Genomic DNA, 14,544 nt, shown 5'->3' with positions numbered 1-14,544 from the left:
TGAGTTTGTTCACAAAAGAACACAAAACGCAAGCTCACTGACCATTGTTGATCTTATCATTCTCACAATATCTGCTCCTCAGTCTCCTCTGCCATTATTTTCACTCTCAGGGAAATGTAGCATTGTAGGGTCATGACCTTATCCTGGTTTTTCAATGAAAAGGAAATAAAAGTTAAAAAAAATACAGCTGTCAGGAGTGTTAAAAATGCAGAAGTCAATTTGCATAGGGCAAGCTCTGACAAACAGTAATGGACAAAATTATCAGATAAGTTCCACTTCAATGTCAGTTCAGAGAGAGACACCAGTCTGAACATTTGAGAGAAAAGTTTGTTATCCATTGAAAAAGTGGCTTGCTATCTTTATTCTCTATTTTCAAGACCAATGAGGCTTTGATTTAATTTCTCATCAAATGACAGCATAACCAACAGTGCAGCACCCACTCTGTCCTGCACCGAGAATGTTCGATTGTAATTCTGCTCCTTCCTCTGGAGTGAGATTTGAACTCATGACCTCCAAGGATGGTGGATCTGAGGGTTATGGACTGGAACTTATCAAAAAAGATCAAGAAACAATAAATTTAGGAGCTGAGGTCAAAGGAGCATGTGTATCAATCGATACTTATCAAGGAACACAAATCCTCCATTTTCACCATAGTCCTTCATAACACTGTAATTAATCTCTGACACCCGAGTGACATTTCCTACAATCTCACCCCGTGGAAGTCCCTCCTCTGATTCTCTGTATTTGACAAAATAATGAGTAAAGATTGAAATGTATACATTAATAAAGCATTCCTCACATTGAATAGAGCAGGCTGGTATTAAACATTCTCTCATTCGCATGGTTGCTGCTATAGAACATAGAACTGTGCAGCACAGGACAGGCCGTTCAGCCCACAATGTTGTGCTGAACTTTTTCCCTAACCCCAAGGTCTATCGAACCTCTACCCCTATCTTATACTATCATCCATATGCCTATCTAATAGCTGTTTAAATGCCTCAAATGAGGTCGACTCCACTACCCTCTCCGACAATGCATTCTACAGGCCTGCCACTCTCTGAGTAAAGAACATACCTCCGATGTCTCCACTCACTTTAAAACTATGCTCCCTCGTAACAGCTACCTCCACTCTAGGAAAAAGTCTCTGGCAGTCCACTCTATTTATACACCTGATCATTTTGTACACCTCGATCAAGTCACCACTCATCCTTCGTCATTCTAAAGAGAAAAGCCCTAGCTCTCTCAAACTTTCTTTGTAAGACCTTACCTCCATTCCAGGCAAAATTCTGGTAAATCTCCTCTGCATCTTTTCCAAAGCTTCCACATCTTTCCTGTAATGTGTCCAAAACTGGACACAATACTCCATATGTGACCACACCAGGCTTTTGTATAGCTGAAGCAGAAAAATTCATAGTTCTCAATCCCTCTATTAATGAAAGCTAACACACCACATGCTTTCTTAACAACTCTATCCATCTGGGTGGCAGCTCTCAGGGAACTGTGAACATGAACCCCAAGATTCCTCCGCTCCTCCATGCTGCCAAGAATCCTTCCGGTAACCCTATATTCTGCTTTCAAGTTTGTCCTTCCAAAATGAATCACCTCACACTTTTCAGGGTTAAACTCCATCTGCTACTTCTCAGCCCAGCTGTGCATTCTATCAATGTCCCTTTGTAACCCAGAGCAGCCCTCCACACCTTGAGCCACCTTCATATTGTCTGCAAACTTACAAATCCACCCTTCCACTCCTTCAGCCAAATCATTTACAAAAATCACAGATAGAAGAGGACAGATCCTTGTGGTACACCATTCGTAACTGAGCGCCATGTTGAATATTTTCCATCCACTACCACCCTTTGTCTTCTCAAGGTCAGCCAAATTTGAATTCAATCTGCCACAATTCCCCCTATCTCATGCCTCCTTACTTTCTGCATGAACCTACCAAGTGGACCCTTATCAAACACCTTACTTAAATCCATGTTTACCACATCCACTGCTCTACCTTCATCCACATGTTTGGTCAACTCTTCAAAGAATTAAATAAGAATTCAACGAGGAATGACCCCTACCCCCCCCACCCCCACAAATCCATGCTAACTATCACAAACCAAGCTGTGCCTATCCAAGTGATCATAAATCCTATCTCTCAGAGCCCGTTCCAATAATTTGTCCACCACTGACATAAGACTAACTGGACTGAAATTTTGGGGTTATCCCTATTCCCTTTTCTGAATAAGGGAATGATGTCTGCCTCTCTCCAATCTTTTGGCTATGGGCCACATAGTAGTGCCTTTATCAAATACCCAATCTCCTCAATTCGATTTCAATCTCCAACTCACTCTGAAAGCCTGTTATTCTGTCCAGAAATCAGCCAATTTTTTTCAATTTGTTTGCGGTCTGCACATCACATCTGAGGCCCGATATTCGAATATGGAGTTCTGTTAGCTCAGCTGGTTTGTGATACAGACTGATAACATCAGCATGCAATAACTGCAAATGCTGAAGTCAGAGATAACAGTGAGAGGCTGGAAAAACACAGCAGGCCAGGCAGCATCAGAGGAGCAGGAAAGTTGAGGTTTCGGGTTGGGATCACTGTTCGGAAATGCTGTGTTCTTCCAGCTCCATACGAACAGCATGGGTTCAGTTCTTATATCGCTGAAATTACTTTGAAGCACTCTTTTTCTCAGCCTCTCCCCTTTCCTGAGGCTTGGTAGCCCTCAGATTAAATAACCACCAGTCATCTCTCTCTAATGAAAGAACAAGCTTATGGTCCAGTGGGACTATGGCCACAGCTATACTATACATATTCAAAGATCACTAACTCAGTGACTGAGACTGGTTTTAAGCAAAAACTTTGCCATTTAATTGATTCAGCATCACAGCAACCATATTATCTCATTTGCACTGATTATGCTTGAAACTTTTTTAATAAAAGAGAATGCATTTGAAACTTCATGCTGCTTTAATTTGATACTTTGTGTTCTCACATAACATTCCGGAAATAGCAGATTTACTCTGTCAAACCATTACACCCATTTGCTGCAGGAAGCTCTGCAAAGTGCCAGAAAAAAACTGGATAAATTAAGTACAGACTTGCTGACCATTGTAATAACAGAAAAAAAGTATTCAGATTAAGAGCTCCTTGAGCCTGTCACACTGTTCTGTTACATTATGATTATTCTTTGACATTGACTCCAAGATCCCATTCAATACAGAAATTCCTGTATTTCCTCAGGGTTTCATAACCTTTCAATTCAATATTAAACTGTACAAAAACTGAGCACTGTCAAGATTTTCCAGCACAGTACTCCAGATGTTCATAATTTTTTGAGTGTAGAAATTGCTCCTCAGCCCAGTGCTAAATGGATACCTCTCTTGTTCTAGACTCTCCAGATGGGGTAAACAGTTTCTCAGCACGACACTATTGAACCTCTTATGTCACGTCAATGTTGTTGTAATACCTTTATATGGGTTTTGAAAAACTATTTCTAAAGCTTACCTTTGTGAAAACAAGCCGTTGACTTTAAAAATTGGTCCCAGAGCAGTCAACTGGAATTGTCGATTCAAAGACTCCTTTACATCTTGGGGAAGCAACAGAAGACATCCCCAGATATGAAAGTCACCTTGGAATCTATGTCTAAATATGTAAATAGGCTTCACTGTCCAATGATACGCTTCTAATGATGTCAGTCCCAGAATCCAAAATGGTGGTGGAGGAGACACTCCAGCTGGAGTTCGTCTGCTCCTTCAAAACAATTCTCAAAAAACCTTCAGATGTGAAAAGTCAACCACTGCAAATGCTGAAGTAAAATTACCACACTCTTTTACTTTGTACAAGATTCAGCATCTTTTACCCTGTCTCCGGACAAACGGATCACTGTCCCTCTCTATGAAACATACCAAATTGTGACAAACTGACAGATTCTCTAATAAAACAAAACATTACTGCAAGGAGACAAGGGCCAGCAAGTCCTACTATCAGTCTGCTGTCATCACCCAGGCTGGAAAAGCCTACACCAACAGTGCTGCATAAGAATTTCTCCCTGAACTCATTCTGTTCACACTCTGCAGATCAACTGAGGAATATGTCACAGTTGCTGAGATATATCTTCAATTGCAAAGACTTCACTTCCAGCATTTTAACAACTTCACCATGAAACAACAGGCCTGCATTTAAGTGGAGATGGAGCTGCATCCATATTTTATATTCATAGCCTATGTTCATACTGAAACAAATCTTTGCGTGCACATGCATGAGTGACTTACCAGACAAGAGCATGAAAATAAGCTAAGCTTTCCTGTTACATACAAAAAGCTTCATGCTGGGTTTTAAAAAAATTGACTCCCTCACTCCAAGAGAAAAGAAAATGCACACATCCACGTAACATATTGATCATAGGCAGTTCTGAAGAAATGTCAAAAAGCTGTCCATGACACTTGTATGTTTCAAAATGAATATGTTCTGCATGGCTGTAAGAGCCTACAGCAACAGTACCATAAAACCACAAGGTTTTGGAGTAGATCTGTAACTCAGGTTGTGGTTGTTGAGGTTGGTTGGCTCGCTGAGCTGGCTGGTTGTTCCGCAGACGTTTCGTTACCATGCTTGGTAACATCCTCAGTGCAGCCTCTGATGAGGTGTCGGTGTGTTTTCCCGTCTGGTTTTTAAACTCTGGGGTCCGTTGCGATGGATTGCCTCACTTCCGGGTTTCCTCCGCAATGGAATGTAAAAGGGGTCAAGTTCAATATGGTTATTAATAGCATGCTTCATGGAGTACCATGCTTCCAGGAATTCTCGTGCTTGTCTCTGCCTATCATGTCCCAGGATCTTGGTGTTGTCCCAGTCGAAGCCATGGTTCTCCTTGTCCATGTGGATTGAGATGAGTGAGTATTGGTCATGTCTTTTTGTAGCCACTTGGTGTTCATGTATTCTTGTTGTTAATTTCCTTCCTGGTTGACTGATGTAATGTTTCTCACAGTGTCTGCAGGGGATCTTGTTGATGGCATTGGTTCTGTCCATGGAGGGGAGTGGAACCTCAGAGCTTAAAAACCAGGTGGGAAAAAACACCAACGCTTCATCAAAGGCTGTACTGATGATGTTACCAAGCATGGTAACGAAACATCTGCAGAACAAACCACCTCTGCGAGCCACCTAACCTCAAGACCATAAGGCTTAGGGGCATAAATTAGGCTATTCAGCCCATTGACTCTGCTCCACTGTTCAATCATGGCTGATCAATTCCTCAACCCCATTCTCCTGCTTTCTCCCCATAATCCTTGATTCCCTTGATAATCAAGAACCTATCTCTCTTAAATGTATTCAATGACCTGGTCTCTACAGCCTTTTGTGGCAGTGAATTCCACAGATTCACCACTCTCTGGCAGAAGAAATTTCTCCTTATCTCCATTCTAAAAGTTCTTCCCTTTACTGTATGACTGTGGCCTATAGAACTAGACTCATCTAACAATGGTAGCATCTTCCCAACATCCATTTTGTTCGGGCCATTCAGTATTCTGAAAGCTTCAATTAGATTCCCCCTCATCCTCCTAAACTCCAATGAGTATAGTCCCAGAGTATTCAAATGTTCCCTTTTTAAACAGGGGTGTCACATGAGCAATTTTCCAGTCCTCTGGAAACAATAATGTCGTCAAGCAGCTTTTTCACTGGATATAAAGAGCACAATGTGGCTGCAGTTAAGAAAAAGAAAAAAAATACAAGTAGAGAAACATGTTTACAGCACCAACTGCCAGTAGATAGTACAGTTTATCAAATCAGAATAATTAGTCTGAACACTAAAATAGCTGCTGATGCATGTCCAAACAGTGTAGCCTTCTTTGCCAGGAAGCATTTGCACAGACAAAATTGCTGCTGGCAGACATCCAGACACAGACAGTTTCCATGACAAATCCATCTTCAGGTGCGTTTGGGAATCAAGGGTGATGGGGATAAGGCAGGAAATGAGGTTGGGGATTATCAAATCAGCCATGATTTCATTGAGTGGCAAAACAGATCTGATGGCCTATTTCTGCTCCTATGTTTTAAGGTCTTACATGTGGATACCATGGACTGTGTGTTTAACTAACCATTTGCTGTTTAAAAAAAACCTAATGCCACACATAACCCATCAGCGTAGCTCAAGGTGTTCTGAGAGGTCTCGCAATGTTTACATTGAATTCAGGCTTGAGGAGATTTATAACTTTTGGAGATAAAATTACACATTGAGTTTAATCAGGGAGTTCTTTATCAGACATTCAGACAGAAGAAACCCATTAATCAGATAGGAGATCACTGATTCTCGGATGCGGAACGTGCGGTGTGTTGTTTTTAGCTTTGTTTTCTCCACAATCCGACTGCCATGAACATAAATGATGGATGTTGGCATAAAACCACACAAAGCAAATCACATTTTATTCTTCTAAATGACAGACAGCTTAAGCCTACTCCCCTCAGCCTCTCAAATGAAGTCAGTTCTATCGTGCCAGGAATCAATCTAATGATATCCTTTTTGTACTTTCTATAAGGTAAGTAAATACTTCCTTAGCTACAGGTCACAACACATCAAAAGTGACACTTTCTCATTTACTCCAACTCCTTTATCACGCTTTTTCATTTCTACACGCTGTATTAGCATTTTAACTCTGTAATTTCCATACAAGGTCACCAAAATCACTCTAAGTGTAAACATTTTACAGTTCACTCTTTAAAAGTATAAAGTGTTTCTCAGTTCATAAATAACCTCTCAATTCCCCATCATACATGTCATCTGCTACCTTCTTGCCCACTCAGTTAAGGTGTCTGCAGACTCTCTGTGAGTTAGTCATATCTGATATTCTCCACAAGTAGACAGGGTGGTCAAGAAGATATTTAGCACACGTGACTTCATTGCTCAGACCACTGAGTATAGTAGTTGGGATGTCATGATGAGACTGTACAGAATGTTGGTGAGGCCACTTTTGGAGTAATGTGTACAGGGCTGGTAACCTGCCTTAGGAAGAATGTTATTAAATTAGAGAGGGCTCAGAAAAGATTTACCATGATGTTGCTGGGACTGAAGAGTTTAGTGAAAAGCATAGGCTGGATAGGCTAGGACTTTTCCATTGGAATGTCAGTGGTTGAGGGGAGACCTTATAAAGGCTTATAAAACCATGCGGGACTTAAATAAAGTGGTTGACAAAGGTCTTTTCCCTAGGTTGGGTGAGTTCAAAACTAGACGGCATATTTTTGAGGTAAGAGGAGAAAGATTTAAAAGGGATATGAGGGGTAACTTTTCCCAGGTGGTTCACATGTGGAATGATCTGCCAGAGGAAGTGATAGATACAGCTACAGTTGCGACATTAAAATACATTTGGATAGGTATGTAAATAGGGAAGGTTTATAGGGATATGGGCCAAAAACAGACAAGTCAGACTAGTTTAGTTTGGGAAAATCGGTCAGCATGAACGAGTTGGACTAACACGTCTGTTTCATGCTGTATGACTCTATGAATCATCTGCAAACCTGGCCGCATTTCTTTGGTCACTTGAAAATCATTTGCAAATAGCTGGGGCATAATTTGTGTCATAAGTACAAGATGCAAACCACAAAAGTTTCCATTGAACTGGACACATATTGCACTTGTGATTGACAAGATTCTTGCAAAGATATACCACACTGTGCCCCAGCTAACCTGCACAGAACATTTTTACAAAGTAGCTGCGACAGAATGCTAAGCTCTGCCTGAGCAACCACAGCCTTGCGGATTCAATGGAAATTGGTTATTTATTTGTAGCTGTACTAATTGCAGTTAGATCTGTTTTATTGATAACACCAGTCATGTCTAATTAAAAACTTTCCATTCTCAGTTGGTGACTGTTTGCAAAAACACCTCAATGAATAAACAACTAAAAACCCTTTCACCCTGAAGTTACCGAGTGCAGTCGGTGGAAGACTTCACCCAAGAATGTGGCTCATTGGATCCTGAAACATAATAGCCTTCAAAAGGGAAGCTGGCTTGATAAATGAAAGAAAAAAAGCATAGAAGGATCTAGTGAAGTGAAGTAAAGCAATAACAGCATAAACAACAGATAATAAAGTGTGGAGCTGGATGAACACAGCGGGTCAAGCAGCATCTCAGGAGCACAAAAGCTAATGTTTCGGGCTTAGGCCCTTCATCAGAGAGCTCTCCAATGAGGGATCTAGGCCCGAAACATCAGCTTTTGTGCTCCTGAGATGCTGCTTGGCCTGCTGTGTTCATCCAGCTCCACACTTTGTTATCTTGGATTCTCCAGCATCTGCAGTTCCCATTATCTCTGATACAGCATAAACAACAGTACAGGTTTCATCTGCTGGTTAGCCTGTTTCTGAGCTGGTTAATCTTCTTCAACTCTATTAAAAAATATCCTTTAACTCAACTCTCCCTCTTTCAAATATTCTGATCGTATTTTGTCAATGCTAACTTGATGACAATTTCTGTCAGTAAAACTTTAGTTGTCATTAAATTCCAGTTAAACTGCAATATGCATTTACTCTTCCTCCTTCTTCCTGCCTGTCACTGCTCAGGTTAAAACACATTGCACAATCTGCTACATATTCAATTTTCCATAGACCCTCAGTATTCTGACTGGCCTGCTTGTTCCCCAGCTCCTTGCTCCAATTTACTTTTCCAAATTCCAACTTAGTTTCCCAACTATCATTTGTGGATCTCATCACCAGTTGTGTTCTTTCCACTTTCAGTGGTGTCCTGCATCATATGTCTGGATCTGTTTTGAGTTAAATGAAAATTTATGAGACACAATTGATCATTTTACTTTTTGAGTAAGTGTTTCTGTATTATATCAGTATATACAAGTAAATAAAACAATATCATATTAAGGTACAGTACTACACAACTGCTAATATGAAGAATACTCTCTCCTTACTTGAGAAAGATTGTGCTTGCACTAAAGGGTGTACGGAGAGTTTCACGAGGTTCATTGAGAAAGCTGGTTTAGGAGGAGAGATTGAGCAGAATGGTATTATACTCACTTAAATTTGAAAGAATGTGGGGTATCTTATAGGAACATACAAAATTACAAAGGAATAGATAAAATAGAAGCAGGGAGCTTTTTCCACTGGTGAGTGAGACTAGAACTAGGGGGCATAGCTTCAAAATAAGGTGAAATAGATTTAGGACTGAGTTGAGGAGGAACTTCTTCACTTAAAGGATTGTTAATCTGTGGAATTCCCTCCCTAGTGAAGCAGTTGAGATTACCTTGTTGAATTGTTGTAGATTTTTGAACAGTAAAGGAATTAAGGGTTATGGTGAGCAAGTGATTAAGTGGAGCTGAGTCCCCACAAAGATTAGCCATTATCTTATTGAATGGTGGAGCAGGTTTGAGAGGCCAGATGGCCTACTCCTGCTCCTATTTCTTATGTTCTTATATTTACCAAATGAGTGTGAGTGAAAGGGTTGATGAGGGGGTTCAGAAAGAAGGGTGAGGAATCAATATGGTGAGTAGACATTGATGGTGATGGAAGTCAGTAAAAGGGGAGTTGAAATTGGGAGTCTGGTCCTGTGATTTTTACCTCTTACACAGTAACAGTAGATCCTTCTTGATCTCCCTGTGTATGGGTGCAGTCTCCCAACTTGCATTATTTTGTGATAACAAAGTGTAGAGCTGGATGAACACAGCAGAGCAAGCACCATCAGAGGAGCAGGAAAGCTGACGTTTCAGCCTAGACCTTTCTGAAGAAGGGTCTAGGCCCGAAAAATCGGCATTCCCGCTCCTCTGATACTTCCTGGGTTCATCCAGCTCTACACCTTGTTATCTCTAATGCTGTAATGTTACTTTCTTTCTTCTTCATTTCTCTCTCAGTAACTAGGGGTTGTACCTACGTACCTTTATACCTAAAATGGTACTGGAAGTGGTGACTTAGAAACTCATTTGAGTACAAGTGATAATAAAGTTAATTCATTCATTTATCCATCCATCTATCCTCAAAACCTTCTGCTCTTCATCTCAAATTTATGGCTCCCTGGTTATTGAACCCTTCATCAAGGGGAAAAGTTTCTTCCTGTTTACTGTGTATGTTCCTCATAATTTTATACATCTCAATTACGTCCCCTCTCAATCTCCTATGCTCTACAGAAAACAAGCCCAGACTGTCCAATCTCTCTTTATAACTGAAATCCTCCAGCCTAGGCAATGTCATGTAAATTTGCATCTTCTCCTGTGCTGTCATATCCCTTCTATATTGTGAATGTGTAGAACTGCACATTTTACTCTAGCTGTGGGCTACCCAGTTATAGAGTTTCAGTGTCATCTCCCTGCTCTTAAGCTTCATGCCTTTGCTAATAAAGACAAGTATCCCATTTGCTTTCTTAACCACTTCATCCATCTGTCCGATACCTGACGGGACCAGTGGACATGCACACCAATGTCTTTCTGATCCTCAGTACCTAACAAGGTTCTACTGTCCATCATGTATTCCTTTGCTTTGTGTGTCCTATCTAAAGGCATGAGCTCACATTTATCCAGATTGAATTCTATTTGTTACTGATTACTCTATAAGTCCAGTCTTTTCTTTTAATCTTCCTATTTCTAAGGTATCCTCCTCACCATTTGCCACCCCACCAATCTGCAAACTTACTGATCAACCTTCCTAAAATTCAAGTGTAAATTGTTTTTGTAAATTATAAACAGGATTGCACTGATTCCCATATAGTCCCACTGGGCACAAACTTCCAATCAGAAAAAAGTCCCTACAACCCTCACACTCTGCTTCCAGCCGTTCAGGCAATTGTGGATCCGGCCTGACAAAACATCTTGGATCCTATTCTTTGCTATTACTATCTCTTATGGGACTTTATTTAAATCATTGCTAAAATCCTAGTGGACTACAATAGCTTTGCCCTCACTTACACACCTGGTCAGCTCTACAAAAAAAATTCAATCAAGTTGTTCAGACATGATCTCCCATTGGCAAAACCACGCTGACCGTTCTTGACTAATCCCTGCCTCTCCAAATGCAGGTTATTTCTGTACGTCTGAGTTGCTTTTAACAGTTTTCCACCAACAAGGTTAGGTCAACAGGCCTGTAACTTTTAGTCTGATTCCTTGCTCCCTTCTTGAATAATGGGCTATCCTCCAATCCTCCGGCACCTTGATTGTGGTCAGAGAGGAACTGAAAGTTTTTGCCATTCATCCAGCCCTGGCCATTTATTGACTGTTATGACTGCCAGACCAGTCAGAACCCCATGTCTATGCAAGTTTGTTTAATTGTATCACAGATCTTTTCTCTGATCGCTATATGTATATTTTTCCTCATTCATAAGCACTGACACAAGGCATTCATGTTGATCCCCACCTGCATCCTCCACACATAAATCACTGTTGTGGCCCTTTGTGGTCCCTAATGTTTCCCCCACTATCCTTTCACTCTTCAAATAGCTGAGGGAAAACAAAAACTTTGGATTTTCCTTTACTTTACTTGTTAATATAATTTAATGTACTTTTAGCTGTCCTAATCTCTTTTGAAGTTCTCTTTTGCACATTCTGTACTCCACTATGACTTCTACCGTTTTGAGTCCATGATACCTGGCATAAGCCTCCCTTTCTGTCTTAATCCAATACTGTATATTCCTGTGAATCCTTGGATATCGAGGATTTGATGGTCCCAACCCTTTTCTTCATTGGAAGATGTTAGTTCTGTCCTCTCCATGTTTCCTTCCTGAATACGCCCCACTGTTCTGAGACTGATTTATCAACAAGCAACAGCTCCCAGTCCAGCCTGGCCAAGCAATTTCTGATCTTATTAAAATCAGCCTGCCACCATTTTAGAACTTTGTTTTCACATGCATCCTTGTTGTTTTCCATAACAATGTTTATCTCAAGGAGTTATGATTGCTGTCTGCAATATGCTCACCAACTTAATTTAACCTGTTGCCCATATTTGTCACCCAAAATTAAGTCCAGGGCTGTGTTTGCTCTTGTAGGGCCTTCTATGTACTAGCATAAAAGGCTGTCTTGGATGCATTTTAAGAATTCTGCTCCCTCTAAACCTTTAACCTTGCTCACATTGTCTGTGACTGAGGCCCACAGCAGTCAGTCAAGGCTAAGGGGCAGGGTATGATGGATGAGAACCGAGTATTTGTTCAAACACCTTGTGAAAAGAATAACAATATAAATTAATGACGTATGATTTGGAAATGACTAGTAGACTCTGGGATAAGTTGTGGTAAAATGGCATGAATTAATAAAATTCATTCACTTTAAGCAAATATTGCAGTAGATCAAAGCATTAAATAATTATCTGTCACATGTAAGCATCTCTACCAATTTAAAAGAGACAGCATAGTGTGAAGCTGGAGGAACACAGCAGGCCAGGCAGCATCAAAGGAGCAGAAAAGTTGACATTTCGCCTCAGGACTATTTCTGAAGAAGGATCACGACCCAAAACATCAACTTCCCTGCTCCTCTGATGCTGCCTGGCCTTCTGTGTTCCTCCAAATCCACACAGTGCTGTCTCTGACTCTAGCATCTGTAGTTCTTACTGTCTCTTCCAATTTGCAAACCTGAACTTAACTATCCCCAGACAACAAAATAATTGAGATAACAAGGTGTAGAGCTGGATGAGCTTCTGAAATTGAAACTGTTTTCATTAGAAAACAGGAGGATATTAAAGCTAGGCATACATGAGACTGAGACTTCCAGATACTACGAACTCACTGGAACAAAGAAGTTCCCAGGAACTAAAGGTTGATCTTCAGGACACAACTGGAAACAGGCTAAAAGAAATACCAGTGTCGAAATATAGGAACAGGAGTAGGCCATTCAGCTCATCAAGCCAGGCCCATCATTTTATCCAATCATGGCTATTCAAATATTTCAATACCTTGTGCCCACACAATCTCCATTATCCTTTATGGCATTGTTAATCAAATGTCTGACAAACTGTAAACATTTTCAACAACTGAGCTTCCACAGCACACTGAATAAAAATATTTCTCCTTACTTCATTCTTAAATGGTATCTCCCTGTATTTTTAAATTTTTCTGTACTTTTCAAGACACTCTAACCAGGGGAAACAACTTACTTGCATCTACCCTTACTATTCTTTCAGTATTGTTAGCACCCTTGTTGATTTTTCATTACTTTTGTTATTATTCTTTTGTTGGTTTTGAAGTATGAGTTGGAAATGACTAGTAGACTCTGGGATAAGTTGTGGTAAAATGAAAAAAAGCAGACTAAATTAACTTTTGTTTTTTTTGTGAGGACAAGCATACAGACCAAATGTAGGTTGAGTTTTGATTAAAACAGTTCTAACATGGCCACCACATTCATTCCAATTAGTCATTTCTTGCTCGACCTGAATGTTAACTTTTGGTGACTTAATGAAAATGATACTTAGACCCCTTCCTACTTCTACATTTTCCAATCTCCTGCCATTTAAAAAAATACTCTGCACACCTCTTCTTCCTATCAAAACAGATAGCCTCAAAATTTAGCACGTTATACTACACCTGCCATGTTCTTGCTCACTCAACAATCCTTTACAAACTCTCCTGATGCAGCTTTACATCTCTCTCACAACACACACTATCAGTTAGCTTTGTAACATCTGCAAATTTGGAAAAATTACACTTGGCCCCCACCTCCAAATGGATAATATGTATTGTGAACAGCTGTGGCCCAAGAACTAATCTTTGCACAATTAAAACAACATTTGTTTCTTCATTCCAAAGTTGACAGAAGTGGGAGGCCTGTATGATTGACAGCTACCTCATCCAATCAGGTTGTGAAGAATCCATTGGTTTGCAGTTGGTCTGGGGAGATGGAACTCCCTAATGATTGACATGTCAGACAACCAATAGTGTGAGGGGAGGAGGGCATGTGATGTGATGTGATCTCTGGTAACAGGCCTAATTCAATTAGCATCTCCTGCAAAGAGTAGGAGAAAATTTACTTTACGTGCAGGATTGAGAGACTTTGGATCACTGTTAGAGTTAGGTTTTTTTTAATAGAATCCCCCCAGTGTAGAAATTGGTGATTTGGCTCAACAAGTCCATACTGTCTATTTGAAAAGCATCCCACGCAGAATTATCCCTACAACCTTATCCCTGCATTTCCAATGGCTAATCCACCTCACCTACACATCCCTGGACACTATGGACAATTTAGCACAACCCATCTACTTAACCCGCACATCTTTCGACTGTGGGAGGAAACCAGAGCTCCCGGAGGAAACCCACGGAGACACAGAGAGAAAGTGCAAACTCCACACAGACAGTCACCAGAGTCTGGAATTGAACACAGGTTCCTGGGGCTGAGAGGCATACGCGCTGACCACTGAGTCACTGATCATGGTGAAGACCATTTATTGGTGGATTTGTTAGCTGGCTGAGTGAAAGAGGGTTAAATGAGATAACATAGGAGCAATGATATTGGGGACTGCAGATGCTGGAGCATCCAAGATAACAAAGTGTGGAGCTGGATGAACACAGCAGGCCAAGCAGCATCTCAGGAGCACAAAAGCTGACGACGTTTCGGGCCTAGACCCTTCAACGTCAGCTTTTGTGCTCCTGAGAT

The 14,544-nt window shown here is 40.7% G+C and overlaps 1 gene segment (V, D, J or C); it reads left to right on the top strand.

Annotated features, from left to right (window-relative positions):
• Nucleotides 1–10,773, top strand: part of LOC125460090 (Ig heavy chain C region, secreted form-like) — a 38,166-nt gene extending 27,393 nt beyond the window's left edge. Inside the window, 1 exon segment of the C gene segment in view lies at nt 10,660–10,773. Coding sequence covers nt 10,660–10,773 — 114 coding nt within the window.
• Nucleotides 10,774–14,544: the final 3,771 nt, after the last annotated feature.

Source organism: Stegostoma tigrinum, chromosome 16, assembly GCF_030684315.1.
Source record: "Stegostoma tigrinum isolate sSteTig4 chromosome 16, sSteTig4.hap1, whole genome shotgun sequence".
In the NCBI taxonomy this organism is placed as follows: Eukaryota; Metazoa; Chordata; class Chondrichthyes; order Orectolobiformes; family Stegostomatidae; genus Stegostoma; species Stegostoma tigrinum.
This window is presented reverse-complemented; position numbering and strand designations above follow the sequence as displayed.